The sequence below is a fragment of the Bos taurus genome, chromosome 4, assembly GCF_002263795.3.
Source record: "Bos taurus isolate L1 Dominette 01449 registration number 42190680 breed Hereford chromosome 4, ARS-UCD2.0, whole genome shotgun sequence".
NCBI classification, from domain to species: domain Eukaryota; kingdom Metazoa; phylum Chordata; class Mammalia; order Artiodactyla; family Bovidae; genus Bos; species Bos taurus.
Window position 1 is genome coordinate 54,588,791 of NC_037331.1, and position 23,675 is coordinate 54,612,465.

A 23,675-nucleotide genomic window follows, 5' to 3' on the forward strand; every position below is an offset into this window, starting at 1 on the left:
TTAATAGTTTGCAGAGGCTTTGCAGAAAACATATTAATAAGAGAAACTCTAATAGGGGCACCTACAGCAAGTGTAAATGCAGCAAGGGGCATCCAGGAAGCCGCTCTCTAATTGATGAGCATGGAGCTATCAGTGTGTATATCCTAAGTGAGGAGAAAGGGCAATGACAAGCAGGAATGGTTGAATAATACAATGTGATATTTGGAAGCTGGGAAGGAGAGTTATTAATTTTGGCCCCTTTTCTTATTAATCTCATTCCTAAGTCATAGCCTACAAGAATCTCCCCCAAACATTCATCTTTCAGAATTTGTGCAAAATCTACAAGTGAAATGAATCAAGGAAATCTACCAGATAATTATTAGTCAAGTTAATGAAACCTATCTAACTTGCTTTGTATATTTAAAAACAATAAAAATCATTATTTTTGTTGTTTTTATCCCTTAAGATAAACCAACACTTGCTAAGAAGTACTGCTTCTGGAGATGAAAAGAATACAGTCAATTTCCCAAATAACGCTGAGAGGTTAGAGAAGAAGCAAATCCATGATGATGTATACACTGACTTGTTTAAAAGGCCTTCGTCTTCAAGTTCATCAGCAGAAAGATCCTTAAAGGGAGATTTTTACCACAAGGAAAAATATTTCTCAGGAAATGAGCACACTTATCCACCTTCAGAGGAATTTACTTCAGATACAGGAGAAATCAAGCTGTCATTGGGAAATACTAGTAGTGATGAGGTAGTACAATTACATATTGGCAGCAAAGAAGTACTGGATGATAATGCTAATCCAGCCAAAGGGAGAGGCAGAGTGCAAATGTCTTGTCCCTCTGCAGACCAACTAATGGCAGACAACCTTAACAAAAAACTTGAAGGAGAAGCTAAAGAAATTGAAGTAAAAGATTGGGAATGTTTAAGAGGTGACTTCCGCTTGGATTTCCATTCAGAAAAATCGATAGAAAAAGGATCTTCCAAGAAAGATTATGGCAATGGTAAGAATGAGGAGGAGGAGCAAAAGATATATTTAGGTGTAAGTGAAAAACAAAGCAAAAGTTTTCAATCAGTCTTACATGACCAAGAAAGAAAGATGAGCCACTCTGAAATAAGTGTGGAAGGGATGGGAGCCAGTAACAGAGACCTAACTGCTCTGCCGAGTAAAGACACCAAAATTCATGACCAGTCAATCAGAGCAGATACGTTTCATTCACCAAGGACAAATCTAAGCCTGGAGGAAACTGTGTCAGCAACCTCAGACTCTGATCTCTCGGCTAGCAAAGGCACTGCTCTAGGAGGAATGCCTGGTCAAGCTGGTTCACCAAGAAATGCAAATGTTTTGAGGAATAAGTACCTTTTCCAAGCTGAAGAAGAAAAATCAGTTTGGATTAATCCTGAAGATCAGAATAAGAACACACAGCATAAACAAAGTTGGAATGTTCTGGAAAGTCAGGAAAGAGCAAGAGGGAGTAAGACAACTATAACAGAGCAGTCCAAAGAACAAGCAGATTGTGAAGACACGTGGGGGAAAAGAGATGACACAAGGAGCTTGAAAGCTAATCCTACAGAAGAATTGTTTACCTGCCAAGAAACAGCAAGCTGTGAACTGTCTTCTCTAGCTGATCATGGTATTACTGAGAAAGCAGATGCAGGTACAGCTTATATAATTAAGACAACATCGGAAAGTACTCTAGAATGCATGTCTGCTAGAGAAAAAGCAATAATTGCTAAGCTACCTCAAGAGACAGCACAAAGTGACAGGCCCATCGAAGTAAAGGAAACAGCGTTTGATCCACATGAAGGGAGAAATGATGATTCACATAATACCCTTTGTCAACGAGATACAGTAGGTGTAATCTATGACAATGATTTTGAAAAGGAGTCATGTTCAGGTATTTGTAATGTACATGTAGATGAAAAGGAGAAGGAAGAAACCATAGCTATATACAATCCTGGGGAGACACATGACAGGAAGAAATGTGTCATTGGGAATACAACATCTGGAGAAGAATCCTCACAGGTCATTACAGACAATCAAAAAGCAGCCTCAAAACTAGATTTACATTTGGGAATGTTACCAACAGACAAAAAAATATTTCCAGAAAATAGAGATCATGAGCAGGTCCAAGAATTATCAAAGAAAACAATTATAGATGTCATTATTCATTCTTCTTTAAACTCAGACACAAATAGAACTTCTCAGAATGGCTCTCAGGTTTCCAATCACCATGCTAAAAGTTCAGTGTCATCTCACGAACAGGCCACTACTACAGGGCATGCAATTACTACCATGACTCTCCAATCTATTTCTTCTAAATCAGAATATAATTGTAACCCAACAAGTGAAATCCAGGGTACTGAAAAGCACTCTCATCCTGCATCTCCACTGGAAGAAGTTTCCGAAAGTTCAGGAATAGTGACATCAGATAGTACAAAGGAAAGATGTATAGGCCAGATTGTCAAACAAGGAGAATGCAGTGTGGAGAAACCTCTAGGGCCAACGATTTTAATCAGTGAAGCTTCTGAGAACATAGAAGGGGTAAGGCATGAAAATGAAGGATTAATAAACTCTGGACAATCACTGTACTCTTCAGGCGACAAGGAATCTGACAGCCCTGCTTCTGATAGTCTCCCTGCCCAGGAAAGTCAATCTCAAAGTGAATCTCTGCTTTCAAAATACATCAACTCTAAAGTACCTTACTTCCTTTTGTTTCTGATATTTCTTGTAACCATCTATCAGTATGACTTAATGATTGGCTTGGCATTCTACCTTTTTTCATTGTACTGGCTATCCTGGGAAGGGGGAAGACAAAAAGAGTCTGTTAAAAAGAAGTAACCTCAGCACTATTATTACTCTCTCTTAAAAGATAAGCTATTTAGCCCCAAACGTTTGGATTGGTGAAAGAGACTATTCATTGTTCAAAGAGCCAGTGCAGTTTTTCTCTTGAAGGATCATTTAAAAAGGAATGCGTATGAAGTTTGCTCCTTCATATAAGTAATTATTCTATATAGGACCATTATATTTGGATCATTAAATACCTATATGAATATGAGATCTGAAGCACGTCAAGTTGAAATTAGGTACAGCTGTTGCTCCTTAGCAGGCTATGAAGTTTCAATGCTTCATGTCTCTTCACTACTTAAAGTGCCATTTCTTGCATTCATTTCTTTTGCAGTAAAGCTTCATTTTTTTCCCTGAGCGTATTTTTCCCTCTGTGGTTTTTAAAAATAGATAGAACATGGACAATGACAGAGGACTTTTTTTGGTCTTTGAATATTGACTATGAAATTTGCATTTACCACTGTATCATTTATCAGCACACTTTGATAAATCAAATCTTTCAACTTTAAGTTCATATTTTTAAAAACAACATCCAAGCGTGGATTTAAGTTGAAGAAACACATTGTGTACCTGAATAACAATACACATATATACGTACTATCTCCTGCATACCTACAAAATCAGGACATTTGTAAGCCAAATTTGACAAAGATCAAAACAATTAAGAGATGATCTTTCAGTTTTGCAAAATTTGGGGGATGGCCTTTCTATAAGCAATATTTTTTCTCTTTTAAAGGAAGATTGTACAACACAGTTGAACAACTTTGACATCAACTATTATTCAGAGTTATAAATTTAAATTAAAAGTTCCACAAACATTGCTTCAGAATGAATTTGTACCTATAAAGCATAAAGCATTAAATGATAATAATTAAAAAAAGATTTACAAATGGACTACTCGGTTTTTTTTTTTTTTTTTGTCTTCAAGCAAATTTTTTAACTTTCCTTACTATAAAACAATAAATTATTCCCCAAGGTGCTTTAAGAGAATAAACAACTAATCGTTGGTAATAGTCATTATATAGTTACCAAGTTGTTAAATGATATCTCAAATTTTAAAAAGTCAAATAGGCAGACAAGGAGATCTTCTGATAGAGAAATGAATATCCAATATACCAGTGACTGGTTGCTGCTATTAGCTATGGCTAAGTATGTGAAATAATGGAATTAATCATTTTAGTCACATAGGTATAATAAAAATATTACTATACAATCAGTTTCAACAACTATTTATTAAATGACTAAAATATGCAAAATCTTGTGCTTTGTTCTACAGTAGAGCACTTCCTTTGATACCCCAAACAGCTAATCCTCAGGAAGGAGGCATTAATAAGTAATTTGATGCTTTTGACTTGGTCAGAAATATGGGACAGAGTCACACTGAGGGAGCCCATTTGGGTGATTTCTTTTTAACAGGAACTTCTTTCATAGAGAATGTAACATTGATCTTCAGAGAGAAAAGGTAATCTGTTTATTAACCTATGAAGGTAATTCAATGACTAACACTTGTATATACCACCCCACACTCCTAAGAAACATGCATGTATGGGAAGACAACACGAGAATGAAGCATTTAAACTGACTTTCATATGGTAGTAGATAATTTCCTTAATTTTCTTAGGTTTAAGATAATATTCTTAATTTCTTAATTAGGTACACAACTATTTCCAAATCCCCTAATTGCATGCTTGACTCAAGTCCCATTGAAATTGAATGCTTGACTTTAACTTTTTAGTTGAACAAATACAAACATCCTGAAGTAGAACTGAGGGCAAATATTTGATTGTTTGAGAAAGCATATTTTCATTAAATACAAGTGGGATACTGTAGGCTGTACTTAGAATATTATCTCTAAAATTGCTCTCTTGATAATTTTGTTGACAGGTCTATATTACAACAAAGTTAAGGTTAGCATTTCTTCAGTTCTGAATGACTTGGTTTTTGCATTCTACCTATAAGAGTTTCAGTCAATATGCAGTGTCTTATTAATGCAAAGAACACTATATTACTTATGAACACAGGTGTCTGAACTGTAACTATTTTCTTATACATAAAAGAATGTAACGTCTTTATTGACTCTTTTATTTGACTTTAACATTAACTTACTAAACCTTGTCATGCATATTTGCAATACTACAAAGAAGTTTCCAAGGACTTAAAATATGTCATGTGTACTTCAGTGCAGGCAAAAAAGAAATAATCGGTGGTTTAACTGATTTTCCAATGACCACTTGTGAAGAACTGGAAATAAAATCATAAGAACCATGAAACTATTGCTAGGTGGAGGGGAGGTAGATTTTTGCAACCCATTTTGGTCACATCACTATGTTGAACAAGAAAAGTGGATCTCAGGAAGAACCGGCAGCCTCTGGTTAATAAAGATTTTACTCTGAACTATCATAACAAGGGTCACCTTTATAAGCTTAGCTGCCTTCATCATGTCCCCTCAAGTATTGGTTAAGAGCCAAAAGAGGATGTGGCATGAGAATAAACAAAAAGAAGTGTATTATTGCACGTCTGTTTCTTTAGTGGGTACGAAATGTGATATAATAACCATCACCTTTTATCTTGCTGGGCTGCTGTCTATTAGGGGCAAAGTTCTAAAAATTAATTGATGAGTCAAGCAGGTATAGGTAGTACAATTAAATACCTTTAAAAAGTCACATCTACATAAGCCACCAACATCTCAACAAACTTTTCAATGTAAGAATAAATGAGCCAATGAGATGACATTCATCTCTCAACCTTCAAGAATATTGGCTTAATACTATATATATATATATATACTATCATCATTTTGTAAGAGAGATAGGATCATTTTTTGTATGTTATCATAAACCAATCTTCTGGTTAAATGGAAAACATAAAAGTATCTGGAGTAGATACAGGGAAATACATAAATTTTTTCCCAGATAGCACTCAGCATACTTTCTTAGTAATTTTTTAGTCATGGAATATTATTTTATATTGCCAGGCCTGCTGTCTTTATTAGGCTCAATTTTTGCATATAAATTTTGGCAAAAAAGCAAACAAAACAAAACAAAAAACTAGCAGGAGAACTAGTGAAGATGCAGGCAGGAGAGCAGCCACCCCAGAGTCAGGTCATCTGCTGAACTCTGAAACCTTTAAAATTTTCAGAGTGAATACAGAAATTGAACTAGGCAATAAAGATGGTGGTTTGCTAATTAAGTTCTGTCTTAGCTGATTCTGTGGAACTGAGGAATAGGATCTACCGTGATTCTGCAACAAGGTAAGAAAGAATAGGGAAGCACATGTTCTTCCAACATCTACACAGCTGTACTCCTACATAATAGAACAGCTTAAAAAGTTACTTTTATTTATTTAATTAATTTGCTTAATTTTTTTCTATTTCAGAAATAATTCATAATAAAACTCAGAGATGTAAGTTACTTTTCATCTTTTAAAAATGGATTCAGTCACTAATAAAATGTATTTCCATAATTTTACCCAAACCTCTTTAAGAGCTAATCAAATTTTCACTAGCTTTGAACATGTTTTACAAGGAATGTCATTACTATACTGTGCTAAAACCTTATTAAGCAAAAAACTCTTTAAGAAGTTCAGTATTGTTATTTGTGTCAATTCTATATTTGTTAGATACCTACATACTACCTTCATTTGTCAGACATGAAACAATGTATTATATGAAAATTTAAGAAAAAATGAGCTAAGTCTTTTCCTAATATATTCAATTCTTTTGTTCAAGATAATAAAGAGTAGCATGGGTAAGTCAAAAGTGAATTACAGAGAAATCATTTTTGTTTGGCTGAGATGACACCAAGACCAATTTTGCAGCATACTTCAATGTCTAGTTAAGTTACTGGTCTTGGTTGGAATCAGTGCATTGTCCTTATTACCTCATCTGAACCATGCAGCCCTAATATCCATCGCTCTTTGCCTCAAGTCTTCTGTCAGTCAAGCAGCTCACACTGTCCCAAGGACATGCTGTGTTCATCTGTTCTTCTGTGTCTGCTCATGTACACCCCTTTGTCTAGAAGATTTCAGTTAGCTTTCCTCCTCTCCTCCTTCCCAACTCTGTACATTTTTCTATGTACTACTTTAATCCTTTTGAAGTCTTCTACTATTTCAGTTGGTGGTATCTCTTCATTTTCAGGTCTCTTATGACACTAGTTGTTGTGCATGCACTAGTAATTTGACTAATTATCCTAACTGACCGCCTGTTTATTTAGGAGAGGAACATGACTTCTTCCATCCTATCACTTCTCAAGGTCTAGTTTGTAGGAATCCATAGTCAATACTTGTGGATAGAATAGAACTGTAGCAATGTCTTTTTCCTATCCTATCCCTGAAATGCGGACAGGATATTCTGACATCTGATTAGCAAAGCTAAAATGTTTTTGTATTAATAAGCTACCAAATACAATGTAGAAAAAGATAAAGAAAATGTACCTACAAGACAGAGTAGTGCAGTGGATTGGGGATGTGGGAAAGAGAAAAAAAATCTTTTCTCTCATACCTCTTAGCAATTAAATTGTTTTTTATATTAATTCTTCCTGGCACAGGAAACATTCCCTTCATTCTATTTCATGGGAAATATTATATAATTTGCTAAAAGAATAATAATGAATACCGTAATTCACTGGCTAATGTGAAAACTAATAGAACAAGGCGTGTCTTCAAATAAAGAAGCTTAGTAGATTAAAAACCAACAGACATCACAAGGTATAAAGTGTAAGAAACTCAATCTTCCCATCTGCTGCCATGCCCTTCAAAAATGGCTGATCTCTCAATTTCACACCTGTTCTGCATGTCAACTTTTAGGATACGCAAACAGAACAACTAGCAAAGATAGTAAGTGGATTTTTTAAATGGAAACATTTCCCTGATTAGCAATGAGATTATCTATATATAACTCAAACACACACACATATGCATGCACACATACACACACATAAATACACATATTCTAAGATCTAATAAATGACAGTAGTGATAGTAAATGAGTAAACAGTCTACTAATATCATATGGGGTGATATAGTAGTGAATATAATATAATATATAAAAGGTTTATCTTTTCTTTGAACAGACTCATTCTATTATATTTAGATATGAAGTTAATTTTATTGATTGATTGATTGATTGATTTTTGGCCATAGTACTCAGTATATGAAATCTTAGTTTCCCAACCAGGGATTGAATCTGTACCCCTTGTATTGAAGTGTGGAAGTCTTAACACTAGACCATCAGGGAAGTTCCTAAATATGAAATTAAAATAACACAAAGCTATGCCTGTTTAGCAGGTAGAGTCTAAAGGAAAGCAGTATATGGCCTAGAAATGTAGTAGCAAGGCATTTAGCAGCCTAAGACCATTAGACCATTTTTTAAACTCAAGATTTTTTTTAAAAAGCCAGATACATGTCTAGTCTATTGTAGAATTCATCAATATTATGCATCAGTTGACTTGGTTCTGAGTGGAAGCAGATTTAAAATTCCCTAAAGATACACTCTATAAAACATAATATCAAACAACAGAGACAGCGGGTTTAAAAAAATCACTATACAAGGTTAGAAATTCTCTTTGTAAACACTTAACCCATAACCCACTTTTAATAATTCTATGTAGGTAACTTTTATGTACAGTTAACAAAAATTTTTAGCATAGAGTATTTATGAATATATCATACATCTAAACCATTTTTATACATATAGTCTACAAATGATATTTGCTACTACATATTAAGTAATTCTTCAGTTTACCCATAAATCTTTGGGAATTCAGTTGTAATTTTTCATTACACCTGAATTTTCTGTTTAATGAAACAATTCTAAGCCCTACCTAAGAAAGAGAATAAAAGCTTAAGAAAAGATAATTTATTTCCTATCTTCACAGATATGAACACGTATATTTTAAATACATCTTTACTCTTTGAAAATTGGAAATAAAAATAAGAGATTATAAATGTCATTCATATTTATTTCATAGTCTTTAGTGTTTGAGATCAGGCATATTTTAAGCCTTTTTTTCCTACCATTTGAATTCTTTGGCCTACATGATCTTACTCCCATGTTTAAATTAGTATTTAAGTGCAGCATGTTAATGTTTTATTACATGAATAAGTAAAGAAATCAGTTGTAGCCTGAATCTTTGAGTATAACATCTATATTTGTATCTTTATTGATCTATGCATGTGAGGTTCAACTTTTAATGATAATAAGTAGTAATAGTTATAATGACTATTATTATTACCCTATAATAGCCAACTCTTGAGTGTTAAATATAATTGGGCACTGATTTAAGTTCTTTATGTGAAAAACTCATTCATGTTTTACAACTTAATGAGAGAAGTACTATTACTTTTCCATTTTACAGATAGAAATAGATGCACAAAGGCTAGTTTTCCCAAGGTCATATGCTGGCACAGATTAAGACTCCAACAGTCTTTCCCCAGAGTTGATCCTCTTGAACATGGTACCATGTTGTTCCTTCAATTTAGATATACCAAGTTATCTTAAAAACTGTAGTTATATGTTACCATGCTGCATGGTGCCATACTAGTATATAAGTATATTACATACTGCGAGATATGAGTACACCATATCTCTCCCACAGATGATCATATCTTTGTAATGCTCTTATAAAGGAAGTTTCTAGAAATATTCTGTTCTCATCAATTTATTCAAATGACCTAAAAAAATACACATTGACCTTCTTCCAAGCCACAAGCTGGTCCAAAATCTTGCCTAGTTTGAGTATAGTGAAGATAGAGTTCAATAATTAATTGCAATATCTTGTTGCCAGTTCAACAGTAGAGGTAAGATCTAGGAACAGAAGTGGAACAAAGGAAGGACTATTTGGTCCTTTGAGGACTCTGCTTCTTATGCTCAATATTTCATAAATGTGTTATCTTTTCACCACTATAATTTTTGGTATCAAGGAAATCACAATAAAACCTTCCAAATGTCTGACTGTAACTGATGTATTACATAACAACTACAATGAAGATATATATTGATGTGACTGGTATAGTGCTTATTTATGACTGGTGTCTCAGTGTAATTATTACCAGCATTCCTTTCACTTTCAAAAGCAATGTGATTTGGATGAAAAATGAGGTCAGCCTAAAAGTCCAAGAAAATATCCTACTAATAGGTGTATTTCAGTCTGTGTCCAAGAATAAAGGGGGAACTTCCCATATGAATGCCATCTATAACCTACTGGCAGAATTCCTGTCCTTAGGTTTGTATAATATAATTCATATATACTATTCCCTGGTCAGCCGAGGTAAAGAAGAACAACATTTCTGCAGATTCAGTATTGCAGAGGGCAATTAAAAAAAAAAAAAAAAAAAAGTAGGGACGTTTTGTAAAGAATGTGCTGGTCAAAATCCATTAGAGAGAAGTCATTTACATTACTGACACTGGATAATCATAACACTTTGGAATCTGATACTATAGCCTAAAGCCTACTGAGACGGCTCAGGATATGATAATTCCATCATTCAGTATAGTAAAAGTAGGACAAGATGGAGGAGACTTATGCCAAAGTTGTGGAAGCCATTGCATGTTACTCAAAATTATAATGGCATATGTTGCTGGAAACTGTATTATGAGTATATGTATTGTTCAAAATTTGTAAAAGGAATAAAATTTTTGTGCATAAACTACATATTACTGACATTTAATAACCATGAAGCAAGACAGTAGTATTTTAACAGCAAAATAATTAAAATATAAACAAATAATCACAAATATCCAATAAGAGACAAAGACATTTTAAGGCAAAATGAGTGTCAGTCCACCTACTTTTGGCCTTTACAATAACCTTCACTTTTGGCCTCACTTCACATAGGTGTGCTGTGCTAACACTGCGAATGATATTGGATCAGCATTTCTTTCACTTCTGCTTAAAGGGTGTGCATTGGAACCTTATCCAAAGAACAACTATCATAATTAAAGCTGCAAAATATATTCATAATGAATGAATGGCAAAAAGCTAGCATAGTTGTCCTTGTTATTTAGTCACTATTTTGTGTCTAACTCTTTGCAACCCCATGGACTGGAGCCCACCACGTTCTCTGTTCATGAGATTTCCCAGGCAAGAATACTGAAGTGGGTTGTCATTTCCTCCTCCAGGGGGGATCATCCTAATCCAGGGACTGAACCCACATCTCCTGTGTCCCCTGCATTGGCAGGTGGATTCTTTATCACCAAGACAGCTAGCAAGATGCATGGTGCCTAAAATAGAATTCTCCAAAGGTAGTCTTGCATCCTGAATGAATATATCCAAAAGTTAACTGTTAGAGTTCCCTGGATCTCAGTTCTTAACTCCTAGAAGAGAGAAATTTATTCAGATGTCCGTTCTAGATGCAATCCATTGTTTCCCAGTAACTGGAGGCAGAGGGTGATAGAGGGACTCACTGTAAAGGAAATGTTTGTGGGTTCTTGAAGGCAGGTAGGAATATGGAATTTGTAATGTGTGTTTCTAAAGTGCCAATTTTTATATTTTATAGATATATTTCTGCCTCTCTTTTTCATTTTGTAGATTTACATGGCCCAAATTTCTATAGATTTATAGTAGATATTGATACCAGGTAAGGCAAGTTCCTATACATTGTTCTTTAAAACTCTGTAACTCTTGCCCTTTGCTGTTCTTCCACATAAATTGTAGGATCAGCTTATCAATGTTTCATTAAAAACTTAAATTTTGATGGAATTTTACTGAATGTACGTATTAATATGGGCTTCCCTGGTGACTCAGATGGTAAAGAATCTGCCTGCCATGTGGTTCGATCACTGGGTTGGGAAGATCCGCTGGAGGAGGGCATGGCAACCCACTCCAGTATTCTTGCCTGGAGCATCCCCAGAGACAGAGGAGCCTGGTGGACTACAGTCCATGGGGTCACAAAGAGTTGGACATGACTGAGCGACTAAGCACAGCACATACATTAATTTGAGGAGAACTGACATTAAAAATATTTTTTAAATGAAAATATTGTTTTTCCATCCAAAAGAATAATATATTTCTATGCATTTCTGTTCCTTCAATTATGATTTCAAAATATTCTCCATAAATGCATTGCAGGTTTACTATTAGATATACTCCTAAATCTTAGAGGAAGAAATGGCAACCCATTCCAGTATTCTTGTCCAGAAAATCCCATGGAGAGAGAAGTCTGGAGGGCTACAGTCCATAGGGTCACAAAGAGACAGACCATGACTGAGTGACTGACCACCACACTCCATAAATACCTTATGGATTTTTTTTTTTTTACTATTTTGAATGAACCATTTTTCCTATAAGATCTTCCCTGGGGAAATTATTGATATTTTGTAACACTTGATTTTTATTTGTCACTTATTCAACTACTTTGCCAAAGTTTCTCACTAGTTCTACTAGTTATTAGTTTAATATTTTGGTCATTATGGCAATAATGCATAAAACACTATTGAGTTTTATATGTCCATTTATGTTATGCATCTTGTCAAATTCTATCATTAGTACAACTAGTTTGTGTTATTTTTAATTCACTTCTATTTTCTTTCTCTTGTCTTCTTGAGATAAATGTATATCCTATTTATTTTTAATCCTTTCTCTTAAAAAAAAGTTCATATAAACCAAATATTTTTAACCATGTTCAGTTGTTTTTGAGATAATTACCTATATCTTAAAAACATATATATGTGTATATACATATATACAATATTTAAACATTTTAATTCCCTTTTATTTCCTGTTTCCCATAATTTCCAGTGTAATTTAACACCTTAGTTATTTAACAAGACACTTAATTTTTTATGATTTTTTTAATTGGTATAAATTACGTTACACTATGCTAAAGCCTTTGACTGTGTGGATCACAAGAAACTGTGGGAAATTCTGAAAGAGATGGGAATACCAGACCACCTGACCTGCCTCTTGAGAAATCTGTATGCAGGTCAGGAAGCAACAGTTAGAACTGCACATGGAACAACAGACTGGTTCCAAATAGGAAAAGGAGTATGTCAAGGCTGTATATTGTCACCCTGCTTATTTAACTTCTATGCAGAGTACATCATGAGAAACGCTGGACTGGAAGAAACACAAGCTGGAATCAAGATTGCCAGGAGAAATCTCAATAACCTCAGATATGCAGATGACACCACCCTTATGGCAGAAAGTGAAGAGGAACTCAAAAGCCTCTTGATGAAAGTGAATGAGGAGAGTGAAAAAGTTGGCTTAAAGCTCAACATTCAGAAAACGAAGATCATGGCATCTGGTCCCACCACTTCATGGGAAATAGATGGGGAAACAGTGGAAACAGTGTCAGACTTTATTTTTCTGGGCTTCAAAATCACTACAGATGGTGACTGCAGCCATGAAATTAAAAGATGCTTACTCCTTGGAAGGAAAGTTATGACCAACCTAGATAGCATATTCAAAAGCAGAGACATTACTTTGTCAACAAAGGTCCGTCTAGTCAAGGCTATGGTTTTTCCTGTGGTCATGTATGGATATGAGAGTTGGACTGTGAAGAAGGCTGAGCACCGAAGAATTGATGCTTTTGAACTGTGGTGTTGGAGAAAGCTCTTGAGAGTCCCTTGGACTGCAAGGAGATCCAACCAGTCCATTCTGAAGGAGATCAGCCCTGGGATTTCTTTGGAAGGAATGATGCTAAAGCTGAAACCCCAGTACTTTGGCCACCTCATGCGAAGAGTTGACTTATTGGAAAAGACTCTGATGCTGGGAGGGATTGGGGGCAGGAGAAGGAGAAGACAGAGGATGAGATGGCTGGATGGCATCACTGACCTGATGGACGTGAGTCTGAGTGAACTCCGGGAGTTGGTGATGGACAGGGAGGTCTGGCGTGCTGCGATTCATAGCGTTGCAAAGAGTTGGACACGACTGAGCGACTGATCTGACCTGACTGTCATAGAACGTGGTTGACAGCCATTGTTTGAAGTGATATTTCCTTTGTGATCTACTGCATTGTCAGTGTAATTAGTCTATGTACACATTCTTTTTTGGGTAGAGTTCTCTATGTATTTATTAGATCATGTTTCATAAATCTGTTGTTCAAAATACATTCAAAGTCCAGAAAATATCTCATGCACCTATGGTCAACTAATTTATGACAGAGGAGGCAAGAATATACAATAGAGAAAAGACAGTCTCTTCAGTAAGTGGTGCTAGGTAAATTGGACAGCTACCTGCAAAAGAATGAAATCAGAACATTCTCTGACACTATACAGAAAATAAACTCAAAATGGATTAAAGACCTAAATGCAAGATGGGACACTTTAAAACTCTTACAGGAAAACAGAACACTATGACATACATTGCAGAAAGGCCTTTTTTGACCCATCTCCTAGAGTAATGAAAATAAAAACAAAAATAAACAAATAGGATTTAATTAAAATTAAAAGCTTTTGCACAGCAAAGAAAGACATAAACAAAATGAAAAGACAACCCACAGAGAGAGAAAATATTTGCAAAGAAAGTGACTGACAAGGGATTAATCTCCAATATATACAAACAGATCATGCAGCTCAACATCAGAAATGCAAACAACCCAATCAAAAAAAAAAAAAAAAAAAGTGTGGAAGATCTAAATAGATATCTATATGTACGTGACATGTTAAAGCAAATTAAACAACAACAACAACAAAAAACCTGTGAACTTACTTTAATTTAAAACTGTATATGGTATTCTCCATTTGCTAAGAATTTGATATTTGGAAAGAAGAAAGTACAGTCAGTCCTTTGTATCTGCATATCCATGGATTCAACCGAAGGATGGAAAATAATTGAAAAAAATTCCATGAAATTCCAAAAAACAAAACTTGAATTTGCCACCCATCTTCAACTACATTATATTTGAGCTTTCCTGGTGGCTCGGACAGTAAAGAATCTGCCTGCGGTGCAGGAGGCCTGGGTTGATCCCTGGGCCAAGAAGATCCCCTGGAGAAGGAAATGGTAACTCAGTCCAGTATTCTTGCCTGGAGAATTCCAGGGACAGAGGAGCCTTGCAGGCAACAGTCCATGGGGTCACAAAGAGTTGGATGTGACTAAGTGACTAACACTACAGTATGTATGTATAGACATCTTCCAAAAAAGACATAAGATGGCTGAGATCTATGAAAGATGCTCAACATCACGAATTATTAGAGAAATGCAAATCAGAAAAACAATGAGATATTACCTCATTCCAGTCAGGAAACATCATTAAAATGTCTACAAACAATAAATACTGGAGAGGGAGTGCAGAAAACGGAACCCTCCTACACTGTTGGTGGAAATATAAATCTCCGTACAGTCAGTATGGAGAACAGTATGGAGGTTCCTTAAAAAAATAAAAGCAGAGCTACCATTTGATCCAGTAATTCCACTCCTGGGCATATATCTGAAGAAAGCCATAATTGAAAAGATACATGCTCATTGCAACTCTATTTACCATAGCTAGGACATGGAAGCTATCTAAACTTCTATCAACAGAGGAATGAATGAGAAAATGTCGGGGCTTTCCTAGTGGCTCAGCAGTAAAGAATCTACCTGCCAATGCAGGAGACACAGGACTGAACCCTCTGGGAAGATCCCACGTGCTGCAGAGCAACTAAGCTCATGTGCCACATCTATTGAGCCTGTGCTCTAGAGTCCAGGAGTCACAACTTCTGAGCCCACATGCTGCAACTACTGAAGCCCACGTGCCCTAGAGCTCATGTTCTGCAACAAGAGAAGCCAGCACAATGAGAAGCCCAAGCACCACAAGTAGAGAGTAGCCCCTGCTTGCTGCAACTAGAGAAAAGCCTACGCAACAACAGAGACCCAGCACAGCCAAAAGTAAATAAATGAATAAAAATTATTTTTAAAAAAAGAATGTGTGGTACATATACACAACGGAACATAGCCATTAAAGAGCAAAATGATGTCATTTGCAATGATATGGATGCACCTAGAGATTGTCATACCGAGTGAAGTAAGACAAAGAAAGATAAATATCATACAATATAGCTTATATGTGGAATCTAGAAAAATGGTACAAATAAGCCTATTTACAAAACAAAAATAGAGGCACACATGTATAAAACAAACCTACAGTTACCAAGGGGTAAGGCGGGAGGAATACATTGGGAAATTGGGATTGAGGTATACACACCTATATATGAATTAGGTAAGTAATAAGAACCTGTTATAGAAGAAAAGTTATGACCAACCTAGATAGCATATTCAAAAGCAGAGACATTACTTTGCCAACAAAGGTCCGTCTAGTCAAGGCTATGGTTTTTCCAGTGGTCATGTATGGATGTGAGAGTTGGACTGTGAAGAAGGCTGAGCGCCGAAGAATTGATGCTTTTGAACTGTGGTGTTGGAGAAGACTCTTGAGAATCCCTTGGACTGCAAGGGGATCCAACCAGTCCATTCTGAAGGAGATCAGCCCTGGGATTTCTTTGGAAGGAATGATGCTAAAGCTGAAACCCCAGTACTTTGGCCACCTCATGCGAAGAGTTGACTCATTGGAAAAGACTCTGATGCTGGGAGGGAATGGGGCAGGAGGAGAAGGGGACGACAGAGGATGAGATGGCTGGATGGCATCACTGACCTGATGGACATGAGTCTGAGTGAACTCTCGGAGTTGGTGATGGACAGGGAGGCCTGGCGTGCTGTGATTCATGGGGTCGCAAAGAGTCGGACACGACTGAGCGACTGAACTGAACTGAACTCTATTCAAGACTCTATAATGACCTATTTGGTAATAGAATCTAAAAAGAATGGTCACGTTTGTCTATTTCATTGTGTTGTACAGCAGAATCTAACATAACACTGTAAATCAACTATTCTTCAATAAAAGTGTAGTTCAATTCTAACTAATATTTAGCCTGCTTTGACAATCATTATTTCAATTTTCCTAATACTATGAAATTATCCATTTTTTCTTGTAATTGTGCTAGTTTTGCTTTAAATATTTAACACTCTTAGCTTTCAGCTGCAAATAAAATGCAAATTTTACCATTTCTTAGTGATTTTTTCCTGTATTATTGTACATGGCATTCTTATTAATAATTGCCTTAAATTATATGCCATCAGATATTAATACTGATGTACTGGGTTTCTTATGACTAGTGCGGTTTTCCTCATCACTTTATATCTCTTGCAGTTATACTTTAAAAATACAACCTATAATCTGTCTTTTAACACAGGAGTTTGAACCATTCATGGTATTTTGATTAGGTAATACATTTGGAATTATCTTTACCATGTTATTTTGAGTTTCTATTTAAAATTTTTCTTTTCCCTCTGTCCTGTACTCTTAAGGAATTTCTTGAATTACCCTTCTAATTCAGTAGTTGTGTCTTCTACTTTGTCTAATAGGAGTTATTTTTCATTTTAATAACAATGATTTTTATTAAATATATAGAATTTGTTCTTTTTCATACTTAGCCATTTTCATTTTTTCTTCTTCAAAGAATAATTCTGTATACCTGAAACTAAATCAATATTGCAAATAGGAAAATATTGTTAAAGAATGTTCAAACTACCGCACAATTGCACTCATCTCACACGCTAGCAAAGTAATGCTCAAAATTCTCCAAGCCAGGCTTCAACAGTACATGAACCATGAACTTTCAGATGTTCAAGCTGGATTTAGAAAAGGCAGAGAAACCAGAGATCAAATTGCCAACGTCTACTGGCTCATTGAAAAAGCAACAGAGTTCCAAAAATATCTGCTTTATTGATTAAACCAAAATCTTTGTGTAGATCACAACAAACTGTGGAAAATTCTTCAAGAGATGGGAATACTAGAGCATCTGATCTGCCTCCTGAGAAGTCTGTATGCAGGTCAAGAAGCAACAGTTAGAACCGGATATGGAAGAACAGACTGGTTCAAATTGGGAAAGGAGTATGTCAAGGCTGTATATTGTCATCCTGCTTATTTAACTTATATGCAGAGTATATCATGTGAAATGCCAGGCAGGATGAAGCACAAGCTAGAATCAAGATTGCCAGGAGAAATATCAATAACCTCAGATGCGCAGATGACACCACTCTTATGGCAGAAAGTGAAGAGGAACTGAAGAGCCCCTTGATGAAAGTGAAAGAGGAGAGTGAAAAAGCTGACTTTAAAGTTAACATTCCAAAAACTATGCTCATGGCATCAGGTCCTATCACTTCAAAGGAAATAGATGGGGAAACAATGGAAACAGTGAGAAACTTTATATTTTGGGACTCCAAAATCACTGCAGATGGTGACTGCAGTAATGAAATTAAAAGCTTACTCCTTGGAGGAAAAGCTGTGACTAACCTAGACAGCATATTAAAAAGCAGACATTACTTTGCCAAAAAAGGGCCTCTTTAGTCAAAGCCATGGTTTTTCCAGTAGTCATGTGTGGATATGAGAGTTGGACTATGAAGAAAACTGAGCACTGAAGAATTGATGCTTTTGAACTGTGGTGTTGGAGAAGACTCTTGAGAGTCCCTTGGACTGCAAGGAGATCCAACCTGTCAATCCTAAAGGAAATCAGTCCTGAATATCCATTTGGAAGGACTAATGCTGAAGCTGAAATTCCAGTACTTTGGCCACCTGAGGGGAAGAACTGACTCATTGGAAAAGACCTTGATGCTGGGAAAGATTGAAGGCAGGAGGAGAAGGGGATGACAGAGGATGAGATCGTTTGATGGCATCACAATTTCGATGGACATGATTGAGCAAGCCCCAGGAGTTGGTGGACAGGGAAGCCTGGCGTGCTGCAGTCCATGGGGTCTCAAACAGTCCGACACGACTGAGTGACTGAACTGAACTGATTGTAAATCAAGTATCCTTTATAAAATATAATTCCTTGATATTTGAAAATAAAAGTATTCCTTTATCACTTTGATTATCTTAAATGGTGATGTTTAAAATCTTTAGTGGAATACTCCATTTGTTTGAAGTGATTGTAACAGGTGTTGATTTGCTGCTGCTCTGCTGTGCTCCCTCATGTCCAACTCTTGGTGGCCTCATGGACTATAGCCTGCCAGGTTCCTCTGCCCGTGGAATTTTCCAGGTAAGAATACCGGAGTGGGGTGTCATTACCTACTCCAAGCGGGGCATCGTCCCGACCAAGGATCGAATCCATTTCTCTTGCATCTTCGGCATTGGCAGGTGGATTTTTTACCACTAGCACCACCTGGGAAGCCCTTTGTTGATTTGCTTTTAGCTACATTTAGTATTTTATTCCTTCATGTGTTTTAGAATTTTGGTTTAATAAATTCATTGTCTCTTTCCTTCTCAGAGTTCATTTCTCCCTATCTCAACACTGTTTGCCATTGTCTTCACCTGGCTTCTTGATCCTCACATATGGAGCATGATAATACCACCAGAATTGGGGACTTCCATACTGTGGAGAAAATAGAAATACCGCAGATTCTGTCAACTTCAAAGTCCCTTGGTTGCTCTGTGCTATTCTTAGTGGGAAAGCTGGAACTTGTTAAAGTTACATTTTAGGTATAATCTGTGTTTTCATGAAAAGGAGAGACCACTTCAATCTGTGGTTTCTAATTGAACATGTCTTTAACCATCATTATCAAATGTTGTTTTCAGTTATTCCAATTTTGTATGTGTCATATCCAGGGATATTGCAGGAGTGGGAGTTAGGAAGGAGAAAAATTCAGCCCTGCATATTAGCTAAAATTGATGTTAAAGGGAGAGGGAAGATATTATGTATATTGGCTGTGTCTGTTTCAATACTATATATTTAGGATTACCATATATCCCAGTTTACTCCAAAGAAATAATTTGTTTAGAAGGCTTAATTGATCAATGCCAATTTTAACATTAGTAAGAGAGAGTTACTGAGTGTATTGTCTTTCATTCTCTTTGATGGGTACTGAGTATCCTAAAATTAATAAGAATTTAGACTTAAATAGACATAAGAAATTTACCTTGATTCATGAACATAACATTCCAGGTTCCTAAGCAAAATTATTCTTTACAGCATCGAACTTTACTTCCATCACCAGACACATCCACAACTGGGCGCTGTTTTTACTTTGATTCCATCTCTTCATTCTTTCTAGGGTTATTTCTCCACTCTTCTCCAGTAGCATGTTGGGCACTTACTGATCTGGGGAGTTCATCTTTCAGTGTTATATCTTTTTCCCTTTTCATACTGTTCATGGGGTTCTCAAGGCAAGAATACTGAAGTGGTTTGCCATTCCCTTCTCCAGTGGACCACATTTTGTCAGAACTCTCCACCATGACCTGTCCATCTTGAGTGGCCCTACATGGCATGGCTCCTAGTTTCATCGAGTTAGACAAAGAGCCTCTTGATGTGAAAAAGGAGAATGAAAAGTGCAAAAGGAGAATGAAAAAGCCAGCTTAAAACTCAACATTCAGAAAACTAAGATCATGGCATCCAGTCCCATCACTTCATGGCAAATAGATGGGAAACAATGGAAATTGTGTGACAGACTTTATTTTTGGGGACTCCAAAATCATTGCAGATGGTGACTGCAGCCATGAAATTAAAAGACACTTGCTCCTTGGAAGAAAAGCTATTACCACCCTAGACAGCATATTTAAAAGCAGAGATATTACTTTGCTGACAAAGATCCAGCTAGTTAAAGCTAATGTTTTCCCAGTAGTCATGTATGGGTGTGAGAGTTGGACTATAAGGAAAACTGAGCAACGAAGAATTGATGCTTTTGAACTGTGGTGTTTGGAGAAGATTCTCGAGAGTCCCTTGGACTGCAAGGAGATCAAACCAGTCAGTTCTAAAGGAAATCAGTCCTGAATATTCATTGGAAGGACTGATGCTGAAGCTGAAATTCCAATACTTTGGCCACCTGATGCGAAGAACTGACTCATTCGGAAAGACCCTGATGCTGGGGAAGATTGAAGGCAAGAGAAAAAGGGGACGACAGAGGATGAGATGGTTGGATGGTATCACCAATTTGATGGCCATGAGTTTGAGCTAGCTCCAGGAGTTGGTGTGCTGCAGTCCATGGGATTGTATAGAGTCGGATATGACTGAGTGACTGAACTGAACTGAAATGTGAAGTTAATTTCTCGAATATTTATGATGGATCCATAAATCACACCATTATATATCCTTTTGTGGATTTCAAAATGTGTAGAGCTTATATTTTAAAATGATCATGTTTGAAAGGGAAGGAAATGATCTATTACTAGAGGGTCTTAGACATTTGATAAAATACTGGTTTCACTATGACCTAAGTATTCTCTAGGGTTTGAAAGGTACCTGGCCAAATTACTGGTGCAGTCACACACCGTTTGTCCTGAAATTCAAGTTCATGCATTTGAATTAGTTGATACTAGTTTTTCTCATATTCCTCCTTCTTGTAGCAGGGAAACTGAACATGGGTTGTGCAAGAGAATATAATGTCATTGAGAAACCTGAGACAGAAAATTCAACTTTTGGATTTTTAGGCTTTCTCTTTGCCACTTTCATATTACATCCCATTCTCCTCTTTTTTGTTTCTATCTTTGCCCCATTGAGTATATTACATATCAAGATGACCTCAGAGATGAAAATATATATACATATAAGTTTAAGGACTACGTCAAGGCAGATTAGTGTTTGCTATGGTTCCACTAAAGTATAATCTCACTGAAATATGAAATATCACTTAATATTATATAGATTATTCTCATTAAATGACTAGAGAAAAGAGATTAAAAAATTATTTCAGTGGCTAAAATCACATTAGCCAAAGACTGATTTAGACTACTCTCATGTTTTAGTTTCAAAAGACATGACCAAATTGAACAACATCAAAATACTTCATTGCAATCTCACTCTTGGATATTTATGCCGCTCTACTGAACCACACCATACAGTATGGAAGAGCGAACAAGTTACCCAGTCCTGACAATTATAAAATTGCTTTCATCTTATTCAGAGAAGGCCTGGTATGTATTTATTTTTCATTACAGGAAAATACATTTTTATGGATTAGCTCATCAAAAACATGCTGTAATATTACCTAGAAAAATGAGTATGGTTCCTCAGATAACAAAACAATTCTTGTATGGGGAAAGACTGGATTAAGTTGGGATTTTACTAGAATATTGAGTAAATACTTGACTTACAGTCAAGGCTACCTGGGGACCTTCAGAGAATTTTTTCCTTCCAACTTATAAATTAAAATTCTACTGTAGATGTGACCAAGTAGATTCCCTGAGAATATTCCTGAGTATATTCCCACTCAGGTCTTTCAAAGTATCCTTCTTACCACAAGAATAGTTTTTAGAATAATTTAGATAAAGTCAGTAGAAAGATTGAGTTCAAAACACAAAAGTTTAGACAACCATATGTTTTATTATGAGAAAAAGTTAGTAATTCTATAGCTATTTCTCACATTATTGCAACTATAACTGACCACAACTATTTCCTAAAGTAATAGATGTTAGTTAATTGATGTGTAAGTTTACAAGTACACAACTCTGTGAAAATGATAATCTGGGAGGCATTGGGAATGATTTTACAGAGAAGCTGGCTCATAAAGTTCTTAAAACTAGAATAGGATTTTGATAGGAGGTGAGAAAGTAAGAAGTGTTTTACCCAAGAAGGTTGAATTAATTTAACTCAACAAATAATTAGAACAAACTATAATATATAGGGTTAACTTCTAATCAGCACTGCTATGTGCTTGGCACTACTCTAAATATTTAACACGAATTATCTAGTTTAATCTATTAAAAAATACATATGTTAGGCACTATTAATATTTTCATTTTATAGATAGAGCCCTAAGGCACAGAGAGATCACTCAGCTATTAAGTGGTACTGCTGCTGCTGCTAAGTCACTTCAGTCATGTCCGACTCTGTGCGACCCCATAGATGGCAGCCCACCAGGCTCCCCGTCCCTGGGATTCTCCAGGCAAGAACACTGGAGTGGGTTGCCATTTCCTTCTCCAATGCAGGAAAGTGAAATGTGAAAGTCAAGTCGCTCAGTTGTGTCCGACCTTCAGCGACCCCATGGACTGCAGCCTACCAGGCTCCTCCATCTATGGGATTTTCCAGGCAAGAGTACTGAAGTGGGGTGCCATTGCCTTCTCCCTTAAGTGGTACTATCAGGATTCAATTCAGAGCAGCCAACTCCAGAGCCCACACTGTTAAAAATGAGGATCCTGGAGTCAACAGCCTGGCTTCACATTCTGGCTTCATGTACAACACTGAGGCTAGTTCCTGGCCCCCCTGGGTAAGTGCCTGGATTGTCATTGTTTAGTTGCTCAGTCATGTTAGACTCTTTGCGACCCCATGTATTACTGTAGCCCACCAGGCTCCACTGTTCATGGGATATTAAAGGTAAGAATATTGAAGTGGGTTGCCATTTCCTACTCCAGGGGACCTCCCTGACTCAGGGATTGAACCTGCATCTCCTGCTTGGCAGGCAGATTCTTTGCCACTGAGCCACCTGGGAAGCCTGGATAAATATTAACTATTTTAATTATGTTAACTATTAACTATTATAATAATTAACTATTATTAATTATGTTAACTACTTTGACTATTTTAATTATGTTTATTGTTATTAATAATGAACTGCTCTGTCATTGCTACTTCTCTATGGCTATATGAAAGTTATTCAATGTACTGTAGATGATGCAAACATGCCAGATTGAAGGTCTTAGTCTTCAACGAACTTTCAGTTTTCTGGGAGCAACAGATATAAACCCAGCAGTATAATAGGCTAAGTATAAGGGAGATTAATTTCAACTGGGAGAGATTAAGGAAGACCCCAGAGGTGGTTTCTGATCAGAACATAGGATGGTTATGCTTACAGTTGAAGACACAAGAGGGAAGGCTCACAGGATGAGAGGACCCTGTGCACAAAGGCACAGTGTTTTAGAAATGTTCAGAATGTGTTTGGAGAATAGC

General features: G+C 36.3%; 1 protein-coding gene across 2 annotated transcripts in view; it reads left to right on the plus strand.

Moving 5' to 3' along the window:
* The window catches only part of PPP1R3A (protein phosphatase 1 regulatory subunit 3A), a 41,760-nt gene extending 36,859 nt beyond the window's left edge, over window positions 1-4,901 (plus strand). The window contains exon 5 of one of the 2 annotated variants that reach the window (XM_024990932.2): window positions 446-4,901. In XM_024990932.2, the coding sequence (XP_024846700.1) occupies window positions 446-2,827 (2,382 nt within the window). In that variant the 3' untranslated portion in view covers window positions 2,828-4,901. The remainder of the gene's footprint in view (window positions 1-445) is intronic. The other variant, NM_001205440.2, reaches the window with a different exon arrangement.
* Window positions 4,902-23,675: the final 18,774 nt, after the last annotated feature.